This window comes from Coccinella septempunctata, chromosome 6 (assembly GCF_907165205.1).
Source record: "Coccinella septempunctata chromosome 6, icCocSept1.1, whole genome shotgun sequence".
Taxonomy (NCBI): Eukaryota; Metazoa; Arthropoda; class Insecta; order Coleoptera; family Coccinellidae; genus Coccinella; species Coccinella septempunctata.
Genome location: NC_058194.1, coordinates 9,163,866 through 9,182,218, shown reverse-complemented (window position 1 = coordinate 9,182,218; position 18,353 = coordinate 9,163,866). Strand labels below are relative to the sequence as shown.

Below are 18,353 nucleotides of genomic sequence, written 5' to 3'. Positions count from 1 at the left end.
AGGAAGGCACTGAATTTTCTGAAGGATTATTTCCCTTAGATACGCTTTCGGATTGGTTGAAATGTAACAACGAGTGACGTCTATCACTTCCGCAAACTCTACATGATGATTTGCTAGAACAACTACGACAATTATGTGATGACTGTGAACATTTCAAACACAAATGGTGTTTCTCAGCTAATAAAAAACGATCATAAGGTGAAGCCTTTTGAAAAACATCACATTTCGAATTTATGTCGAGTTATTAGTTACGAAAGAGTACTCAGCCCTTTTTCTCCTATGAGAACTGAATTTGGAACCGGTCACTGAACTATTCTTCTGAGTGCAATGAGTTTTATCATTAGAAAATTCAACAGTTTACATTGCTTTGCAATGAAGCGACAAAAATTCGACCACGTCAAGGTATTTTGGCAATTCTGTTTTACTTTGATCAAATTCGAATAGTGTTCGAGTTCAAGGATCAAGTTTATCTAACAAAATATTGATTAAAGTAAAATCCCATTCACTCACTGGAAATCCCAAGTTATCTAGAGCTGCCAAATTCTCCGAAAACGTATTCAATAATTTCCGTAAATTTGAAATATTTTCCTTTTCCAACTTCGAAGAACGGAAAATGTCATTCCAATATGATACCGCTAACAAACGTTTGTTATTATATCTCTTTAACAAACTATCTAGCACAAATGGGGAACCATTTGTACTCGTGATATGATATATATGAATTTTTCAATATTATTGAGCGAATAATTCTTATCAACTAATGAAAAGAACCAATCTCTAAAACTTGTCCATTCTTTCAAAACGCCGTTAAAAACTGGCAAAGTGATTTTAGGAAGCCTTATACTCTTAGTCGGCTCAGAAACTTCCTTTGGAATAGTTTCTCAAATTATAATTAATGGCTTTAACTGCAAAATATTGTTTGTCAACTTAGAACGTATTTCTCCTAGAGTTTTCAAAACCTCTTCTCCTTCACTTGCCTGAATATTCATAATCTTCTGATGACTATTTTCGAATTGTTTGTAAACAGCGTCAAGAGAACCTGGCCTCATTTTTAACTCTGAAATGAAAGAGGAATCAAGTTCTGCATTCTTTGCTACATTAAAGGTCTCTTGAATACGATCAGCCGCTGTAGAACGATTTGCGGCGAGAACCGTTAAGTTATGTTGAATGTCTGTTGGCATAACGAAGTTTGAAAAGTAAGTTTAATATCTAATAAATTGCCAAACAATTCCGGCAACACTGCTCGAATGCAAATCTGTAAAATTCAAACAAAAGAATCTTATCGATTCCTGAAATATGTATCGAAAAATTTTTATACATTCGAAATTCGAAAATAAAACAAACAAAATGAGAATCCTCAAGATTTTGATGAAAAGAAAAACGAATCCGGCCCGAAGGACCAATGTTAAGTACGCGAATATTTCGATATAAGTGGGCTGTGAATTAACTAAATTCAAAATTCGAAAAAAAATGAAGACAAAATGCACGAGAATAGCAATTTGACTCACCTTTGGCTTGATCGATGCACAAGCCCGACGATTTGTGATTTTTCTTAGCGGCACTTTCGATCGAATTTTCAATCAATATTGTTCCTCCGAACAACTCCTTTTCTTGTAGCCCGAAAAAGCGGTGTTGCCAAACAACCACCCTGGTGCAAATTGTAAAGAAAAACAAAACAAACGAACAAAGGTCCATTCTATTCCAATCCCGAACTGTCAGAGTGTTTCAAAATCACGACCTCAATCTGAAGACCAAGAGAGCTGTTCACAAAGCAGTGGTCCTCCAAACGTTTCTTTACGGAAGCGAAAGCTTGACGCCCTACAAGCGACATATTAAACAGCTTGAACAAACGCAACAACGTCATCTAAGACAGATAATGCACATCAGATGGTTCCACAAAGTTTTGAATGGAAAAGTCTTGCAACGCGCGAATTGTACAACAATTGAGACTCAAGTAACGAGGGCACGACTCAGATGGAGCGGCCACATTCTGAGGATGCAAGACACAAGACTCCCCAAAATAGCTCAGTATGGCCAAGTAAAGACCGAATCAATCAAATGCAATAACAAAAACTTGATCAAATCGAATATTTCCTTTCTACTACTTTAGAACAACACGTCGCAACTCGCAACCGCAGGGCGCTGACGCACAGTGGCGGCGGTTTTATGCGTGATTTTAAGAGGATATGGTAACAGGTGATCCTAAATGAGTCTAGCGAAAAAGTAGCGCAGAATGAGTGAGGAGAGCGAAGTGGTAGAAGCTAAAATTTTGGGAGGAGTAAAAAAGTACTGACATTCATTCTCCCTGCGCATTTTTTTTTTGGAAATTTTTGTCTCGATATGTTTTTATTGGAAAAATTTTTTTTGGCGCTCCTTTGAAGTGGCGCCCGCATGCATTGCACGCGTTGCACGCCCGGTTACGGGGTCCCTGTGTTTTTCTTTCGGATAGTGGAAGTTTAGTCAATATTTTCGAAGACCAAAATAAAAATTCCAGTTGTATCTAATTTGTTAATTATAAGAATCATCATTGATTTTTAGTAATAAAATTGCATGTGATAATACGGAAATTAACTTTTGTCCTTCTCCTTTCATAATCCGTCCATCATAGTGTCCGCTGTTTCGACTCAAATGAATTATGTGATGGAAGAGGAAAGATGGTTTCAATAATCAAACTATTTTAGTTAGGTCAAATAAACCGAATTAGTTGTAATAAAGTCATGAAGTTATACATATAATTGAATTGATACTACTAAAAAAAAATATTGTCTCAATAGTTTGGAAGTAATGACAATTATTTAGTTGGTTATATAAAGCTACTCGAGGCTATATTTTTTTAATTTTTTAATTGCCACAATGCTTTTTTTTCCTCAGTTTAGAGTCAATTGAAGGTTTTGAATTCCAATCAAGAATTCCCGATCTCGATTTGCTTGTTTATGAAGTTTGTTTAAGCGCGAAAAAGAGCAAGTGGACTGTATGAAATTCGAACAATAATAACAAATCAAACGATCAAAAAGTAACACCAGAACGATAATCTGACTCACCTTTCTTTCACTTTCGACCATAAAACTTCACCGAATGTGAACGACACTCTCCAAAAATGCAAAGAAAAAATCTCCTCTCTTCTCGATCTTCGGGAAAAAATCTCTTCCCTCGAAATTCCGGTGTTGCCAGCATTACACATTGTGGTGCAAACAAGGGAAAACAAACAAAATATTTCGACATTGGTCTATTCGTTCCGAAATTCACAAACCAAAAAATATGCGAAACCCTAACAAAGTTGATAAATTCAAATAACTTTTTCTGTTTTAATTGGATAATTATTGCAGTGTGCAGGAAAAAATATCAACCTAGGTTCAAATGAATTTGATATCTATAAACTTGTTTTTGTTTTTGTAAAGATCATAGTTGTGCATGTAAAAAAAAATTTCAAATTGAATAAAGACTTTGAGTGAATTGAATCTTCTGTTGGTTGATTATTATCACAGGGGAACAAAAAATCTGCTGAAATACATATTGTTTCTGTTTTTGTAAAGATCATAGTTGTGCATGTCAAAAAATATAATTTTCAAATTGAATAAGGACTTTAATTGAATTGAATCTTCTGTCGGTTGATTATTATCACAGGTGAACTAAAAATCTGCTGACATACAGTTTATATTTGCAGTTTGATGGCATGGACACTGATTTTCGGGGAGACTTTTTTTCCATGTCGATTCCTTTATGGAAAGCAGTGGACAAGAGAGGCGATGTAATAATAGCTTATGAAATGAACGGAGCACCTATTCCTGTGGATCACGGTTTTCCTGTTCGTTCGCTTGTACCAGGATTTGCCGGGGCTCGCTCAGTGAAATGGTTGCGTAAGTTTCATGATAAAAAACTGTTTTCAAGGACACCAATGTTCGCATTATTATTTATACAGGGTGTCCCAGAAAATGTGGGAATTCTCTCGGAGAAAGATAGAACATAAAAAATAAAGATGACAATTTCCCATTTTTTTCCCCTACGAAGATACGACTACTTAATAGATGCCACTGGAAATCCATTTTAGTGGAATAAGTTTCAAACTACTCGATATAATTTAATGAAAATTTGATATGATTAATAGTAGTAGGGACCTCTTAAATCACCGCACTCAAATTTCAATTAGCTTGTTCAGTTTCCCAGGGGCGGACTGTGGGTTGTACATTTTAATGCTTACATTTTTAACACCCTATATGCTAGGAAAAACAAATCTGGTTACTTTGAACATTAAGCTAAAGAGAAGGTACTCTTTTTCAGTGTCGATAAAATGAACCGTTTTCGAAAAAAAAAATGAATGAAGTAAGTAAGTAATTTTCTAATTTCTATTGAAAATAACATGAAGTCTAGTTTTTTGTCTGCAAAAAAAGTGATACAAAAGTTTTCGACGGAACAAAAAAGTTTCATTTTGTGTTATACAACAATAAAAATTTTTTTTAAAATAAACTCACTCAAGCTTGTAACCTTATTATGGATCCAATTGATAATAATCATCACGACAAGGAATCTAATACAAACGAGACAGCACGTGCACGTGCTTCAGGTGTCTCGTTTTCGGGATTTCCAAATCAGACTGAGCGTTACCTTTCAAGGTAACGCTGCCGATGGAATTTTTGGATGCCGTCCTAAATCCTGATTTTTGGCCAGCAGGTGTGGCAGTCAATAGGTTTTTTCTCAGGAGGCGTCTGCAGTCCACAGTGGGTTAGGGCTTAAGAACGAAACTCCCAACACTATTTTCAGACAAAAATTTAAATTATTGCAATTAAATGTCCAGTGTGTCTCTAACAACCTTGAAGTTCTTTTCTCAGAACAGCAACCAGATATTGTGTCTATTTGCGAGCATTGGTGCAGTGCTGAAAGTGTCCCTACAATGGTCATTCCAGGGTATAATCTGCTGGATTCTTATTGTCGTCCCAATGGAGCTCACGGAGGATCGATTATTCACGCGAAGATGGAACTGGAGGTCATAAAATTATGTGTGTCCCAGTTCTCTGAAGAATTACAGTTCGAGGTGGGTGGCGTTAAATTAATTGCTCGGGAGGTGCGTCTGGTGATTCTCAGTGTGTACCGGCCAGGTTCGGGTGATTTTGAAGTATTTTTGGACAGAATTTCTGAAACCTTAAATTATTGCTATAGAAAAGCAGATATCATGATGTATGTGGAAATCTTAATGTTAATTTCCTGAGGGTTAATTGCCCAAACAGTAAATTCTTTTTGGATTTTCTCGACTGCTTCGGTTTGCAGGTTTCGTCGTGGGAGCCAACCAGAGTGTTTACTGACATAACGGGGCACACGTCCACATCTAAAGTTGATTACATTCTAAGTAACATTGACTCAGATTGCCGCACAGCTAAGGTGTTTGTAGCTTTCATTGGTGACCATCGAGTTTTTTCACTTGAAATCTTGGTGAATTTCAAAATTAAGTCTCAGTCTTCATCAGGTATGGTCAGGAAGCTGAATGAGGAAAACTTAAATGATTTTGCGTTTCGTATTTCGAATTGTGATTGTTACGGATTTTCGTTTCCGCACATAAAGAGCGTATTTACTATTTGAAACTTTATTTTCCTTTCACAGTTACAATAAAACTGCAGACTAGAGAGAGATGGACGAGATCTGTTTATATCTTTATGAGAAGAATTTTATCTTTTTGAGAGAACACAATGTTAGATTGACGGAGAATTTTATGGGATTAATTAATGTGTTTCACTTTCAGCGCCTGCACTTGACAGAGAAAGTGGGGGTCAAGTGCATGCGCTGATTTGTTTGAATAAATCTTATACTTATAATAGTGAAATTCAAACATCCTCCCCCCGCGAAAGTGAATTTCGTCTGTTCTAAGGGGAGGACCTACACTGACTCGATAGGCAAAGGACAAACCTTCGAAATAGGTCTGATTAGTGTGCCATTTTCTGTTTTTACCTCTACAACTCTCACTCTGTCGTCATTGCTCGGAAAAACCTTTGTGACTCTTGCTGTGGACCATTTAAGAGGTGGTAAATTATCAACTTATAATATCACTAAGTCACCTTCCTTTACATTCTTATGAGATTTCAACCACTTTGGTTTGTGTTGCAAAATATGTAAATACTCAACAGACCACCTTTTCCAAAAATCCTGCTGTAATTTTGAGCAGTGTTGCCAACGCGATAAACGTGAACTTGGAATGTCTAAATAATTTTTATCAGGGAAAGATGTCAAAGGAGCGCCTATTAGAAAATGCCCTGGGGTGAGACAATTTAAATCGGACGGATCATTCGATAGAGGGCATAAAGGTCTTGAATTCATTATTGCTTCAATTTGGCCAAGAACAGTAGACAATTCTTCAAATGTGAGTGATGAATTACCCACTATCCGGTTCAAATGAAATTTAGTACTTTTGACCGCCGCTTCCCATATTCCTCCCCAATGAGGACTATGAGGCGGAATGAACTTCCATTGTATTTCGAGGGTACTCAAAAAATTCTCAATTGCTACAACGTGATTTTTATTCTTGAAAAATTCAAATAAATCTTTTAATTTATTTCTGGCTCCTATGAAATTAGTTGCATTGTCACTGTAAATACTTGAAGGGTTACCACGTCGTGAAATAAACCTTTTAAGAGCTGCTAAAAATGCATCAGTAGAAAGATCACTTACGAATTCAATATGTACTGCCTTGACTGCCATAAAAACAAAAATGCAAACATAACATTTTTGAAGTGGAGCCCTTCTTAAATTAGAGGATTTAATCATTAAAGGGCCAGCGTAATCTAATCCTACATTTGAAAAAACTCTAGCAGGTGAAATTCTAACTTTTGGCAAATTAGCCATTATTTGTTGAGCATTTTTTGATCTTAATTTATAACACGTAAGACATTTACTACTAATTCTTTTTATTTCTTTCATGCCATTCAGTGGCCAGTATCTTAAGCGAATATTAGACAGAACTGTTTGAGGTCCAGCGTGTAACAATTTTTTGTGCTCGAGAATTAGCATCAATCTAACAAAATGACTATTGGATGGTAAAAGTACAGGGTGTTTTTGATCAAATGGAAGATCTGACATCGATAAGCGTCCACCAACTCGCAAAATGCCTTCATTATCTAAAAAAGGACTAAGTTTTAATATTTGTCTAGATTTAATTTCTGATTTACTTAAAAGACTTGAAATTAAATCAGGGAAGAAGCATTTCTGTAGTAATTTTATCATGCAAGTTATAGAATTCTGCAGTTCGATAACCTCTAATTCACCGGTAGTTCTTTCCTTTGACCTACAGTTATTTGAGAATCTGAAGCAATATGTAATCGAACGATGAAATCTAGTAAAAGATGAGAATTTCTTAGACAAAAATTCGATGTTGACTTCGGGATCGATCTTACAATCGACTAAGGCAACCTTTCTTTTCTCGGGTAAGTTTTTCAAATGACAACTGTACCTTAACTTCTCCAAATCGATAGCAGGATCTGAAATAAAGTTAGGTCCGTTCCACCATAATGGACAATTTAGTAATTGAGCGGGTGATGAGCCGCGAGAAACAAGATCTGCTGGATTTAGTGATGAACGAACGTGAGACCACTGATATTTTGAAGTTAAATTCTGTATTTCCGCCACACAATTTGCCACAAACACTGACCATCTTGTAGGATGTGAACTTATCCAAGAAAGTGTAATTTCTGAGTCTGAGAAAAGATAGACTTTGGAAATGTCCAGAGAGTGATAAATGTCTAGTATTCTCTTTATTAATTTAGATAAAAGAACAGCTGAATTCAGTTCGAGTTTAGGAAGAGAGATGGTTTTAATTGGAGCTACCTTAGACTTTGCACTAATTAATCGAGAGGAATATCTTCCCTCAGAGTAGAATGTTCGTAAATAAACAGCACAACCGAATGCTTTAATACTGGCATCGCAAAACCCAATTAATTCATATCTATTCACATTCAGTAACGCGTGATATAACAACCGAGGAATCCGCAATGAGTGCAACCTAGACAATTCAGACAAATAAGTCGTCCACTCAGTTAACAAATCAAATTCCAAATTGTCATCCCAACCCACATTAGAAATCCAAATTTTCTGAAGAAAAATCTTGAAACGAATAATAATAGGAGCTATTAAACCTAGTGGGTCGAAAATCTGAGCAATAGTTGATAGAACATTGCGTTTTGTAATAGGAACTTGCTCTTCCTCGGGAATTTTTATCAAGAACTCATCGCTACAGGGATTCCACATAAATCCTAACACCTTATCAGGGTTTTTTGACATTTTAATGATATAATTATCATCCCTGTCTGATCTTCGATCATTGAAAAATTTAATAAATTCTGAGGAATTAGATTTCCATTTGTGAAGCTTAAAATGTGCAGAACTACACAGAGATTCAAGTTGAATGAACATCTCATTTAACTCATCAACAGAGTTAGCGCCACAAATGAAATCGTCAATGTAACATTGTTCTATTATGCAACGATAAGCTGAGGGAAATTCATTTTTATTTTTAAGTGCGAGTTCTTTGAGAGTACGAGTCGCTAGAAAAGGTGCTGCTCTGGTTCCGTAAGTAACAGTTGTGAGTTCAATGCATTGAAGGTTTTCAGATGGGTCCTTTCTCCAAAGAATATTCTGTAAGTGTGTTTGACCAGGGTTAACCCTTATATTTCTGAACATTTTGGCAATATCTGTAGTGAAAACATAAATGAAAGTTCTGAAACGACAGAGAATATCGAATAAATCAGGCTGAACCTGATAACCCTTTAACATGATGTCGTTAAGAGAAAATCCTGAAGTTGTCTTCATTGAGCCATCGAACACAACTCTGATCGAAACTTTATCCTCCCTCTGTTTCAGAATGCAATGGTGAGGTAAAAAATTTTGATTTCTATCTGTTTCACTACATTTTTTCATTGGTACGTATCTTGCATGATTCAACTCAATGTATTCATCAATAAAATCACTATATAGTTGGAACAGTTTTCTATCTTTCGCGAACCTAGCCTCTAAACTTTGAAAACGACGCTTTGCCAATGTGAATGAATCTCCAAGCAATGATTCGTCCGTTTTGAGCGGCAAATTAACTTGAAAATAACCATTTCGCAATAGGGTAGTAGATTGCTTAAATATATTCTCGGCCATCTCATCATCGGGAGACAAGTTACTTTGGGGTACATCAACCTCTTCGGTTAACCAAAACTTGCGTAACGTTTCATCTAAGCTTGCTTCTTCTAATGTTGAGTGATAAGCATGAATTTTATTGTTTTCAAGAGACTGAATATGAGAAGAGTGCGTAACTGGACCCATAATTACCCATCCTAAACAGGTCTTTTGTAGAATAGGGGCATTTTTTCCTAATCTTATTATATCCGGGCAAATTAAACTGTAATAAATATCGCAACCGACCAATAAATCAATAGTCGAGGGTTCAAAAAATGTTGGATCTGCAAGTTTGATATTCGATGGTATATTAATTTTAGTGTGGTTCAACTTAACTTGGGGCAGTTTACAAGTAATCTCACCCAGAACATAGCAGTCAACGATAAATTCAGAAAGATTTGAGTCATCAGTGAATGTGACCCCCGTTACTTGGTTTACAGATGTATTACAATTAGAAATACCTGCAACCTGTATACTCCGCTGAAAAGTTGGAAGCTTAAGCATTTTGACACAATTTTCAGCAATGAATGAACTCTGACTACCTGGATCCAATAGAGCTTTTACTTTTACCCTCTAATACCCAAGTCCGCCTTGAGACTGGTTGCATATAAGTGGAAACAACATTATTCTGCCCATGTCCGCCTTCAGTATGGGTTCATTTTGTGAGTATACAGGTGTTATGTAAATCAGTTAACTATTTGCGAAAAAAAGATGTAGATTACATAAGCTAATTTGAAACTATACGGAAATAATTTTAAAAAATAAAAAAAAACCAGGGCATTAGAGGGTTAATTAACTCTCCGGAATGTGAAAATATATTGATACATACTGTAGCTAAAAGAATATGTGAATTTATTTGCGAAGATGTATTCAACGCAGTATTATTATCTTGTAATAATTCTACCTGTCGCGAGGTACTAGGAGACGAGAAATTATTATTTTGAGTTGAATTTTGAGTGATTTTGTTTTTATCAGGGCTACTTATTTGAGTATCCGCATTGAAATTGTGCAAGAGCGTGTGATGATTCTTTCCACAGATAGTACATCCTCGTGATGAGCAATTAGCAATTGAGTGTTTTGATCCTAAGCAATTAAAGCATAGTGATTTTTCTTTAGCAATTTGATTTCTATTTTTCAGTGTAAATTTTTGAATTTTATACATTTATATATATTGTGATTTTTAAGGTTACAGTAGAGACATTGACTATCAGAAGTAGCTTTATCTTGAGAGTTTACTCTAGTGTGATGAGAGTATCTAGTGGGTTTAGCTTTAGGTAGATTGGGAGATGGGGTGTTTAAATTTTCAAAAATAGTGCATCGTTTTTCTAAGAAGAGGAAAAATTCCTTTAAATTGGGTAGTTCAGTCTCAGTTCTTTCCATTTCGAAAGCCTTCCTAGTGTTGAAATCTAATTTTTGAGAAAAAATGAAGATAAGTATTAAATCCCATTTATCGATGGGAATTCCGAGATTTTTTAGAGACTCCAAGTGTTGTTTAATTCTAGTGATAAATTCTCTCATTTGATTTACCGAGAATTTCGACAGAGTGGGAGTTTCTAACATATACCTGAGGTGTGAATTTATGATCAAAAGTTTATTTTCATAGCGATCTTTGAGTGTATTTAAAGCGATTATAAAATTTTCACTTGTTAACTGTAAATTATTAATTAAATTTAGGGGTTCATCTCGCAAAAATGATTTCAGATAAATAAATTTCTGATTGTCGCTTAGTGACTTATTTTCTATTATCAGAGTTGAGAAGAGTTCTGAAAAAGACATCCAATCCGAAATATTTCCTGAAAATATTGGGATATTTAATTCTGGCAATTTAACAGAAATTTTACTTTCCGCCACATCTGAACAACCAAGATTCAGAGTCCTTTTTGATGAGTTAAACTTTTCGATGATATGGTCAATTACTGATAATAAATGACAATATCTCTGCTCCATCTCCTCTCTGTCCTCACAATCTTCATAATCACTTGGATGTTTAGATGTTAAGTAATCAATTTCATCTTGAACCTCATTATAATCATTGAAAGCCTTCACTAACCAATCACGACGTACAGTATAATCATTGATATCGTAAACATCCTTATCTATGTTTTTTGCAATAAACGTTTCTAAACGGACGAAAACGTTTTTGTGAGCAGTCCTTTGCTAAGTGAGAGCTTCCATTTCGAAACAACAAACTTCAACCTAAATCAACGTGAGAATATTTGTATCTTTGAAAATGTTGAAATTAACCTTTGAATAATATAAATGGTGATATCAATAGAGAATTAATTATTCAGATATAAATGTTGTGGACATATCTAAGTGAGAGAAGCAATACGATTGATCAAGAGCAGAAGAAAATATGCAAAATATGATAGGATCAGCAAAACTTCCAAAAAAAATTGACGTCTATCAAACATTAATTCAAATTCTTTCAGTTCAAATTTTCACTCCCAGAATGAAAATCAAAACAATCAAACCTGGTTCTTTCGGTTTTTTTGCGTGGAGAAATCTTGATAAGGTGGCAGCTACACTCGGCGTCGCACAAGATGTTGGCCGTGAAGACGGAACAGCGGCAATTTTACCATTAATTGGATCTTGAAATTAACTGTTGAATTCCTGGGGCTGATTTTATAGGGCTTCAAAATTTCCAAATCTGTGGTCCAGAATTGATCTTCTTTGCGTTAGAGGGCTTCTGGGCTTCAAATTTTCGAACTCCAGAGGTCAGAACAGATGTTCCCGGGTTTCTCGGCACCAAATTTTATGTTACGGATTTTCGTTTCCGCACATAAAGAGCGTATTTACTATTTGAAACTTTATTTTCCTTTCACAGTTACAATAAAACTGCAGACTAGAGAGAGATGGACGAGATCTGTTTATATCTTTATGAGAAGAATTTTATCTTTTTGAGAGAACACAATGTTAGCTTGACGGAGAATTTTATGGGATTAATTAATGTGTTTCACTTTCAGCGCCTGCACTTGACAGAGAAAGTGGGGGTCAAGTGCATGCGCTGATTTGTTTGAATAAATCTTATACTTATAATAGTGAAATTCAAACAGTGATTTTCAGCGTATGTATGAACATGTGGATGTGGATGGGTGTTTCGGCTCATTTATCACATTAATACAAGAGACATTTGAAATTTGTTTCCCGTTGACAAGTTGTAGAAATTCCGCTGACAATATAAATAGAGGTTGGATAAATAGTGAGATAATCTCAGCGAGGTATGAGTTGAAAAATCTGCATTGGTTATGTAAGAATTTACCATATGACTCAATATTATATATGTACAGGCAAGCGAAAAACTCATATAAGAGGCTCATTAAAAAAACTAAATTGAGGTATAATAGTGAACTAATAGAGAGATCTGACAACAAAAATAAAACTTTATGGAGCTTGGTCAATGTTCTGAGCGGCAGAGGTAACAAAGCAAGTCGACCAATTGAAATTGTTGTAGATGGCGTTTTGTACTCTGAGCCCAAGGATGTTGCTTCAATTTTTGTAGACTATGTTTCAACTATAACTGCGAGTATGCTGAACTCTTATTATAAAAATTCATTATGTCCCTTAATACGATATCTAGAATGCTAAATTCGAATTTCTTTTTCTTTCCGATTACAGAGTATGAGGTCTTAGACACTATAAGCTCACTCAAAAATACGAGTAGTAGTGGAAATGATTCTATTTCTTCTCGTGTTTTAAAACTGATAGAAATTGACATTGCTTCCCATTTTGCCCATGTAATCAACTTGTCTGTAAGTAGTGGTATTTTTCCCCATCTTCTCAAGGAATCTATTGTTGTTCCTATTTATGAAAAGAATGATGCTCACGACATTGCAAACTACAGACCTATCTCCATCCTTAGTGTGTTCTCGAAAGTCTTCGAGCGCATCGTCTTCAATAGAATGATGAATTATTTGGACAAATATCAAATACTTAATACCGCACAGCATGGCTATCGATCAGGCCGCTCTACTCAGTCAGGAGCTCTCTATTTTGTTGAGTTTGTCTATGAATATCTCGATGATGGCCAATTCATAGCGGGGTTATTCTTCGACCCCTCTCGGGCGTTTGACAGCCTCTCTTTCCAAGTTCTCGTCGACAAATGCTATAGTTTAGGTTTTAGGGGTGTGTTCCTAAATTGGCTCTCCAGTCATCTCGAACAATATCCGTCAGGACGGCCGACTTCGTTTCAGATAAGCGTGAATTGAACCACGGTGTACCACAGGGTTCGGTTCTGGGACCGCTTTTGTTCCTTATTTTCATCAATGACTTACCGGTCACTTGAGGAACTTGGTGATGAATTCTTCTGATATACCAGCCGTATTCAATGTTATCGAGTTAGTTAGAATTCTTCTATTTGCGGATGATACCTCGATACTGGTTGCTGCGCGGACCTTTGATGATCTGCAGAAGCTGTGTCAACGCTTGGTGCGGTGCTTCGTCGATTGGTGTCATTCTAATGCTCTGTAGATGAAATGACAATAGGGATGGTCTCGATATCTTTCAGCTTCCACTGTCTTCTGGTTTGTTCCTCGAGATCTCTGTATTTTGAAATTTTTTCAGTGTGCCTATCTAGAAGATTTTTATTATTTGGAATTGCCACGTCGATGAATAGTGCTGTGTCCTTATCCTTATTGAGCAATATGAGGTCTGGTATATTGTGGGTTATTTTCCGGTCTGTGAGAACCGTGCGATCCCAGTAGAGCGTGTGATGTTCATTTTCCAACACAGCATCCGGATGGTAATTGTAATAAGGAACCTTTTTCGATGTTAGAAGTTGGTGTTTTAGTGCCAATTCTTGGTGAAGAATCTTGGCAACAGCATCGTGTCTATTTTTGTACTCCGTGCCCGCGAACTTCTGACATCCTCTGGTGATGTGCTGGATAGTTTCATGTATCGCACAGCCATAACGACAGCTATCGTCCGCCACTGAGGCATCCTTGGCGCTATATTTCATTCAATTTCTTGTTGGAATCACCTGATACTGTATGGCGAGCATGAAACCCTCTGTCTCAGGAAACAACCTTCCGGAAGTCAACCAGTAGTTCAACGAAGATATGTCGACGTAATCATGGTTGACCTCGTTCTGGTGCCTTCCATGCGAAGGTTTGCCAATCAGTTTCTGCATTTTACTTTCTGCAGAGTGTTCGACGGTTTCCAAGTTATCCTGTTGTAGCTTTAACGGTGTAGAACTATCAGCAACACAAACTACTCGATGGAGTTCTGACGAAGCTGCCTTGCTCAGGAAATATTTTCGAAGTCCTTCAAATTCCTGGGACATTGTAACGGTTTCAAATACCATCAATAAATACGGTACGAATTGAATTTGCAGGTTATGTTGATGTGGGGCGATCGGCCTACTGTTATTTTACCGCTACCGGTCAAGTGGGGTTAGATCTTGACGTTTTAGTTTAGTTTTCCGTGCTCACAGAATTTTGAAGGTTAGACAGCGTCAGATGAGTTTTCTGTGTGATTAGCCATTTTGTAACTTTGGAGGTATCCATCAGGAATTTCTGGAGTTTTCGATAATTAAAATCGTCCATTTGTGGGATTAATCTTCGGATATCTGTGTGATCTCCTGCCGAACTGGTTTATTTGGATTCTATATTGGCGTATCTCCTTAAGGAGGATTGACCGAGAGCTTTCTTCGCTGTGGCACGTGAAGTTTTTCTTCATAAAGGTATGTTCGTCGTACGTCGTTCTGCAAATTCATTATTGTGTGTTATTTTCTCTCCATTACCAGCTATTGCCGTGAAATTCGTTGACTTAGAAGAATTAGTTGGGAGCATCCTACGTTGATTGTGATAGAACCGAGGTTCTGGTTGTCTAATTGCATATTCGAGCTTGGAAAGATTTGGTGGATTCACGTTAGATTTTAATAGTTCCCCCCAAAGAACTAGGTATGTATAAAACCATCTTTTGTGATACAATGTTTGTCATTCATTCTTCCTTATATGGTGAGGATTAAGTTCTTACGTTCTTTCGTATCGACAGGGTCCTAGTGTAGGGAGACATATCCTAGTGTAGGGAGACATATCCTAGTGTAGGGAGACATATCCTAGTGTAGGGAGACATATCCTAGTGTAGGGAGACATATCCTAGTGTAGGGAGACATATCCTAGTGTAGGGAGACATATCCTAGTATAGAGAGGAAGTCCTTGAAATCCTAGTATAAAGAGGAAGTCCCTGAAATCATCGTGTAGGGAAGAAGTCCTATAAATCCTAGTATAGTCACAGTCCAAGTCGAGCCTTCTAGAACTACTCGTGAAATCCAGTCCAAATGGAGCTGTTACAACAGAAACCTTGTAGAATTTCATAACGAAGAGGCCATCTTCCCCATTCAGGAGCGGAGAGAGAGAACTCTCAGGACACGCAAGTGTATTATAGAAGTTGCATATCGTATTATATTGTTGCTTTCCTTAACGATAACGGTTTATATTGTAAAACCTTAACGTATTGCTATTATTATCACATTCTATTGCTGGTGGAATGAGATATAGATTAATTTAGTTAGAGTAAGTCATCCTGGTGACGTTGATATTCCGTGCAATTAAATTGAACGTATATTAGTGTTGTTCGTACTTTTGGGAGTTCTGGAGAACTTCGCGCTGCGCCTGAGCTCAAGCGACGCGATTTCGGTTAATTTTATAAAGGTCATCCTTTTGAAGTATTACAATTATTATTAGACACCACACACCCCCCTTGGCGTTCAATACAACTATAGCCTTACAAGTAGGCCCGTGTATTTTCTTTGCTGCCTGAATAAATCGTTCTTCAGTACAACTCGTTTGGTTGATTTGGGGTTGTTGCTGTTCCTAAGGGTATTTTCTGGGGAAATAAATCTACCTGGCGCCCTACTTCTCTTTTGTCGGTTCCTAACATTGAACCCACCCCATTTTCACTGAGTGAGCCGTGGATACCCTCGCTTGGCAGCCCGGGTATTTCTTGCATTTTGGTGTGACGAAAGGTCTCAAATTGGCGCCCAACGTGGGGCCTACAATCAATAACTCCGTGACATGTCGTGGTGATTATTCTAGTTTTGTTGCTTCTTCTTCTTTCAGATACAGTTCTTCCGCGTTGTGAGGTTAGGTATAGTAATTTTGTTTCGGTCATATTCGTTGTTGAGTATCGATTTGAGTATGGAGGGCCGTATGGATGTAGGTCGTCTTGATAAAGATGAGTTAGGGTATGAGTTGGCAATTAGAGGCGTAGACGATGTAACTACGGTTGTCGAGATGAGGAAAAGTCTTAGGGGCTATTTAAGGTTAGAACGATCGGGAATTGAAACCAAATACCCACCGTATCCATTTAAGTTCGCCGATGACTCGGGAGTAATCGGAGGTACGATATCGGTCCTTCAAAGGGAGGTATCAGAATTTTCGGGTGATGAGAGGAGTTCATCTTTTCTTAAGCTGTCTTCTCGTTTGGTGCATTTATTTAAGCGGGCTGAACGTTCTCAAGCACTCTCGGAGACGGAACAAGTTCTCAGGTCGGGATATTTGGCGCAGATAATTGGGCTAGAGTCGGAGTTACGTGCGCGCGTGAGGAAATATCGAAGATTTTCGTTGCAGGCACAGACCCCTTTGGAGTATCACTAAATTCAGTGTGAATAATGATAGGTGCTCTCTGAGCTCCTTCCTAGAAAATGTGAAGGAATTGTGTATTTCACGGAACGTTACGAAAGAGCAGCTGTTTTCGTCTGCTACCGATCTTTTTGAAGGTAAGGCTCTTATCTGGTTCAGATCGGTTCGGGCCACCGTATCAACCTGGTCTCAATTAGTGGAGGAATTACGGAAACAGTTTTTACCCCCCAATTATAACGAGAAACTTTTCGATGAAATTAAGCGCCGAACTCAAGGTCCTGACGAGAACATAGGTTTGTACCTTGCCATGATGGATAACCTGTTCGAGCGCCTCACTGTCCCTGTTAATGACGATGTCCGACTGAAGATCCTTTTCCGTAATCTTTCCCCTTGCTATCAGAGTCAGATAGGTTTGACCAACATAACCTCAATCTCGCAACTTCTGGATATCGGAAGACAACTGGAGGCTCGCAAAGAGTCAATTGAATCTTATGTGCCCCCTCCACGAAATAGAAGCTCTTTGGTAGAGCCAGATCTGGCTTACAGTGTTCGTTTGCCTCGACGTCAGAAAGCCATCTTGGATTATGTGTTGGCGCATGCGCTGTGATGAAGTCCAGTTTTCTGAGGAAAATTGGAGTTCATCTTAGTGCATTTCCGTTTTAGATTTCCGCCTTTGAAAATATTTTAATTCTCGAATATTCCGTACGTTCATTCCGATAGGCAGAGTAAATGTAAAAAACCGCTTATCTGTATTTCACGTTGTTTTTCTAACATGCCGCTGAAGATTTCGACGTTTTTCATCTGTTGATATGCGATAAACCGGAGTTGACGACGTTTTTCATTCTTGTCGCATTCTGGAATTTTCAGATTTTTACCGTGGGAGGGGATATGCCTATAAAAGCAAATTTTCCCCCCGCGACGGACACTTTTGACTTTTACTTCAGATCTTTCACTTCGCTTCAGTATTTTCGATTTTTCGCTTTCTAACGTGGTGACTTCTGTTATAGATTCAGTTAATTTCAGGTATTTCTTTCGCCGTTGAAGAATAATCATTTTGTGTTTGCATCAGTAATTAGAATCAATTCTTTAGTTTTTCTTTTAAATCCTTTGAGTTGCGAGTGCTTGAAACAAAGGAGGTAGGTCCCCGTCTGTACCGTTCAGTTTCTTTGTTAGACCTACGCCGTTACTTCCTCAACTTTGACACTGCTGTACTGTATCGTTTTCTGTTGTATTTTATCGTTCTTTACCCTATTTCGCGAGTCTGACTTTTCCCTTCGCTATCAGTCATGGCGCGTAAGCCCTTGGGGTACTGAAGGGAAAGTTCCGTCAACCCCCCTGTCCGCGTTCCGCGTCATAAGTGTTAAATCCGAAATCTCTTCTTTTCTGTCAGTAATGGCGTGTTATAACCCTTGGGGCAGAGAATAAGAGATACCGCTCGTAGTCAGTGAAATCCCGTAGTTGCGCTAAAAATAGACCTTTTCTTCGCTGTCAGTCATGGTGCGTTATAGCCCTTGGGGCAGCGAATAAAAGTCTCGAACAGATCCGCCCTTATTGTGTTTCATTTCCGGAGAAATACAACTACATACCGATACCGTATAGCAAGTCCTTAGCATTCGTTCCGTCAGTTCT

General features: G+C 37.5%; 1 protein-coding gene across 3 annotated transcripts in view; it reads left to right on the top strand.

The window, feature by feature from the left end:
* Positions 1 to 18,353, top strand: part of LOC123315853 (sulfite oxidase, mitochondrial-like) — an 857,507-nt gene that overhangs the window by 429,725 nt on the left and 409,429 nt on the right. For all 3 annotated transcript variants that reach the window (XM_044901741.1, XM_044901739.1, XM_044901740.1), the window contains exon 8: positions 3,665 to 3,857. In XM_044901741.1, the coding sequence (XP_044757676.1) occupies positions 3,665 to 3,857 (193 nt within the window). The remainder of the gene's footprint in view (positions 1 to 3,664; positions 3,858 to 18,353) is intronic.